This window comes from Pteropus vampyrus, unplaced genomic scaffold, assembly GCF_000151845.1.
Source record: "Pteropus vampyrus isolate Shadow unplaced genomic scaffold, Pvam_2.0 Scaffold77, whole genome shotgun sequence".
Lineage (NCBI taxonomy): Eukaryota > Metazoa > Chordata > Mammalia > Chiroptera > Pteropodidae > Pteropus > Pteropus vampyrus.
In genome coordinates, this window is record NW_011888858.1 from 5,816,448 (window position 1) to 5,820,488 (window position 4,041).

Here is a 4,041-nt window from a genome sequence, read left to right on the forward strand (position 1 = left end):
AGAACAAAGTGTTAAAAAATAAAAAGGTGAGTGTTGTGGGTCATAGATAGTGGCGCTGTATCATTATTGCATTAATGTTTATAAATTCAACTATACACACGGGGGGAATTTTACTCTAAAGTAGCCCGACACCTCACTTTAGTGTTGTGCCTGGAATGAGCACAGGAGGAGTGGCCCCATCGCTCCCCACTGGGCGCCAAACAAAAAAATCAAAATGGCTGTGCTATGATAGAAGGATTATGTGAACTTCTTCGCTATTTAAAATTTCCTTTCACCAAGTATCAATTAAATCGGTACATATCAATTTTTAAAGTCACCAGGTGTATTAGATTTTAAAAACCTAGATTACTAGGTAGATTACAAGGACTATATTAAACCAATGTTTCTACATATACACATCATCATAAAATATGACTGTGAACTAGGTTAAAAATGGTGACTTAAGAGACCAGTGGGCTACTCAGAAGAATTTCCCAAAAAGAGGTTAAATGTTCTTCAAAATAGTCACACATTACTGGATTTTCTCCTCTTCTCTCAGCTTTTCTTGGAATTCTGACTCCTGTATATTCATTTATCTAGAAGAACTAACTCGCATTTTGTAATTCAAACTTGGTATGTTCTCAAACAATGTCTATACTCAATCCTCTATTAGAAAAATTTAAAATTCCACAAATACTTGTTAAGCTAAAAAAATGGTAAAGGCATAGGAACACAAACACAACTATATATGAACAATGTCTATACTGCCAAAGCAGATATTCACAATGGGTATTTCTTTACACAAAACAGACCTTTTTTATGATAGCTAATAAGGAAGCTAATTACTTAAAAGGATTTTGCCACTACCTCAGTAAATGAAAGTAGGCTTGAATTTTACAAGCCTGCTTAAATTTCATAAGCTATAAATATCAGGCAAAGTAAGAGTTTTAAATACTTTAAAGGTCTTACTTATCAATGAAGACAGGCTTTTAGAAACTATTTTGCCACTTGTTTTTCAAATGTTAACATTTCTGAAATTGGGATGTATCCACAATTAATGGCATATTAGATTTTATTTACAACCTATTTTTCCTTGGTGATGACACAAAATACTACAACTTCCATTAGTGGCATCTTAGAATTGAAGTATAGTGATAAATACTTTAAAATAACATTCTAAATATTTAGTCTTTAAACTGTGTGATTCAACCTTTCAAGACTATTTCTATTTCTACAAAAATGGAGAGCTAAAGGACTCATAACTGCCCCAAAAAGCTTAATAGTAGCAGCTCTCTCCTATTAAGTACTGGTGTTTGGGGGTGAGGAACTCTGAAGAGCTGACCCCCTCCTTTTTTTTGGTAGAATCAACATCAGTACTCCCTCCCACCCTGACAGGCCTTTTCACCTCTGAAAGTAAATGCTCAATGAATCCTCCTCATGCCTGACCCTGGCTTCTCCATCTCCTGCTCACCTTTGGCACTGCTTTTGGCCCTACTGCCCACCCCTGGGATCGTCTGTGGATTACTGTTCTCCGGGTGAAATCTCTGGATCCCCTCTTGGGCCCAGTTCACTTATACTGTTCAGAAAACACCGGCTCCCATGGGAACACCTCCTTCTTAAAGTCAGCAAAATGTTTTCTATGTCTACGACTAGGCTGTGGACCAGAACAGGCAAAATACTGCTGATCCAGTTGTCCCCAGACCTTTATACCAAGTTGAATAATTTATCAAGATACCTGAACTAAAGCACATTAAAAGTAAAAATACAGGACAAAAATCCATGAAATAAGTCAAAAGACATTTCAAAGGCTCTTTAGAAAATTTAAAGTGTTACTAAGGGGAAGTGGCAGGAGACAAAGGCATAGAAATGGAAAGCAGAAAAAAAGTTTTAATAAAAAAGTGTGAAGTCTCAATTCCTAGTTTTCCTTAAGAGCATGACATAAGTTCATGAACACTAGATATGTTGCAAACATTCTGAATAAAGGCAATGATCTCTTGAGATCTCTTCTAGATCATAAATTCATTAGGATCCAAGACATATTTGTTAAATTGGAGGCTAATGTAATATTAAACTACACAGTTAATGATCCCAGGTATTTGTATGAGCATAATTTTTCATTTTAGTGTAAGAGAGAAGATGTGAAAACAGGAAAAAATATTCAGCAATAACTTGGTGATAAGAATTAGGCAAAAATAATTAACCATATAAAATAACTTCTAATTAAATGTTTTAAGGTAAGTACTTAGGGCCTTTACACTAAAAAGCAATCACTTTTTGAGCTAAATTCAAATGGAAGTGAAAGAACTGTGAAAAATTCTTGATAATTATGACCTATCAAAACCCTTATGAATTATTATTTAAGGCCTGGAATAAATTCTACATTAGGCTAGAACAACTACGGAGTGAGACAAAGGGACACAATGCTGTACTCCAGTTGATCTATCATTGCAGATATACATGCCTACCTCATATTTTAAAAAAATCTAGCTTAATTACATTATTATTGTATCTTTTAGATACAAGAAATTAAAGGAAAAAAATGACGTTATGTCATACCAATTACAAAAAAATTGTTTTGCTTGCAAATCAAATTAGAATTAGAACTTATTTCTTAGATTGCCTCATAAGAACTAACACACCATTACTTCTTTATTGTTGCTTTATTTGTCAAGGGACAAAAAAAAATAATCAACCGATTTCACCCAACTCGTAAGTCAGACTTACATTTTCTGGTTCAACACCAATGTCTTCACAAAATTTCTCCATTCCTTCAGGACCTACAACATCATCAGCACCTGCAATGAAATGCAATCTTACATATATTAAATCTAACCACATACAATATTACTACTGTAGTAGCATTGTCAAAGTATCTATTATTACAGTAAACTAAAATTAAGTAACACTTAAGGGCCATAACTCCTTTTTGAAGAAAATCACCAAGCATAAATTTACAAATATTCTGGAATTTCAGTTACATCTTTAAAGGATTCTGCTCTGCACAAGCATTTAACTCAACTTATCTCTATATGTATATGTGTATGTGTATACATATATATTAATTTATGTCTAAAAATAAGGCTACCTGAGTTCAATTCCTCCTCTTTATTAAAGAAGCTTACAGCTCTATTCTTATTTTGTTAATAATTTCAATACGTACAATAATTTTTGGAAACATAGCAAAGAATCACATATTCTTTATAAAATTAATTGAGCAAATAACATAATTGTTTTTACACAGAAAAACAATCAAGTAGTCCTTTTGTTCTTGATAAGGCAATGAAGCTCTTTCTTTAGCTCCGTTTCTTCCTGAAAGAACTATCCACATGTTCTATCTCTACTACATTCTTCATTCATTCTTCAACCACTGCAATTTGGTTTCTGTTTGTCTCTCCACTGAAACTCTTCTTGTCAAGGTTAATAACCCTAATTACCAAATCTAATGGACACAGTCTATCTTTATTTTATTTGACATCTCTGTGATATCTGAAAATCTGAAGCAGTTCTTTCTTGCCAAAACTTGTCTACTCCATGGCTTCAGGAAGTGCCCTGTCTCATCTGGTTTTCCCTGACTTCTCTTCTTCTACCTTCTTTACGGGTTCCTTTGCTTCTCCCAACTTGTTCATTTTAATATACGGAGTTCCATCCTTAACCCTCTTCCGGGCCTTTCTATACACTCTCCCTAGGAAATTTCAACCAAATTTGAGGTTTCACGTACTACCCAGATATTCTTCTAGCCCAAACTTTCCCCCTTACTTTTGAACTGCCTACCACATCACCGTCTGGCTACCCTACCTCCTCTTTAACTGCCACAATTAAACTCATCTTCTGCCCCAAAGCTACTACTCCTGCATTTCACATTTTACCTGTATTCTCTCAACTGGTGACACCACCAGAAATAGAAACCTGGAAGTCAACCTGGATTTCTCCCTTCTCCTACATTCCTTACATCTAATCAGTTATCAAGAGTGCTGCCAATTTTTCCTTCCAAATATTTCATAATCGCACCTATCCTGCGCTGACCTATTCAAGCTTTATTCGCTCACTTCGATTACTGCTGCA

General features: G+C 34.7%; 1 protein-coding gene across 1 annotated transcript in view; it reads right to left on the bottom strand.

Annotated features, from left to right (window-relative positions):
• The window catches only part of DCUN1D4 (defective in cullin neddylation 1 domain containing 4), a 71,583-nt gene that overhangs the window by 28,116 nt on the left and 39,426 nt on the right, over positions 1 to 4,041 (bottom strand). Inside the window, 1 exon segment of the mRNA XM_023532133.1 lies at positions 2,673 to 2,774. Coding sequence (XP_023387901.1) covers positions 2,673 to 2,774 — 102 coding nt within the window.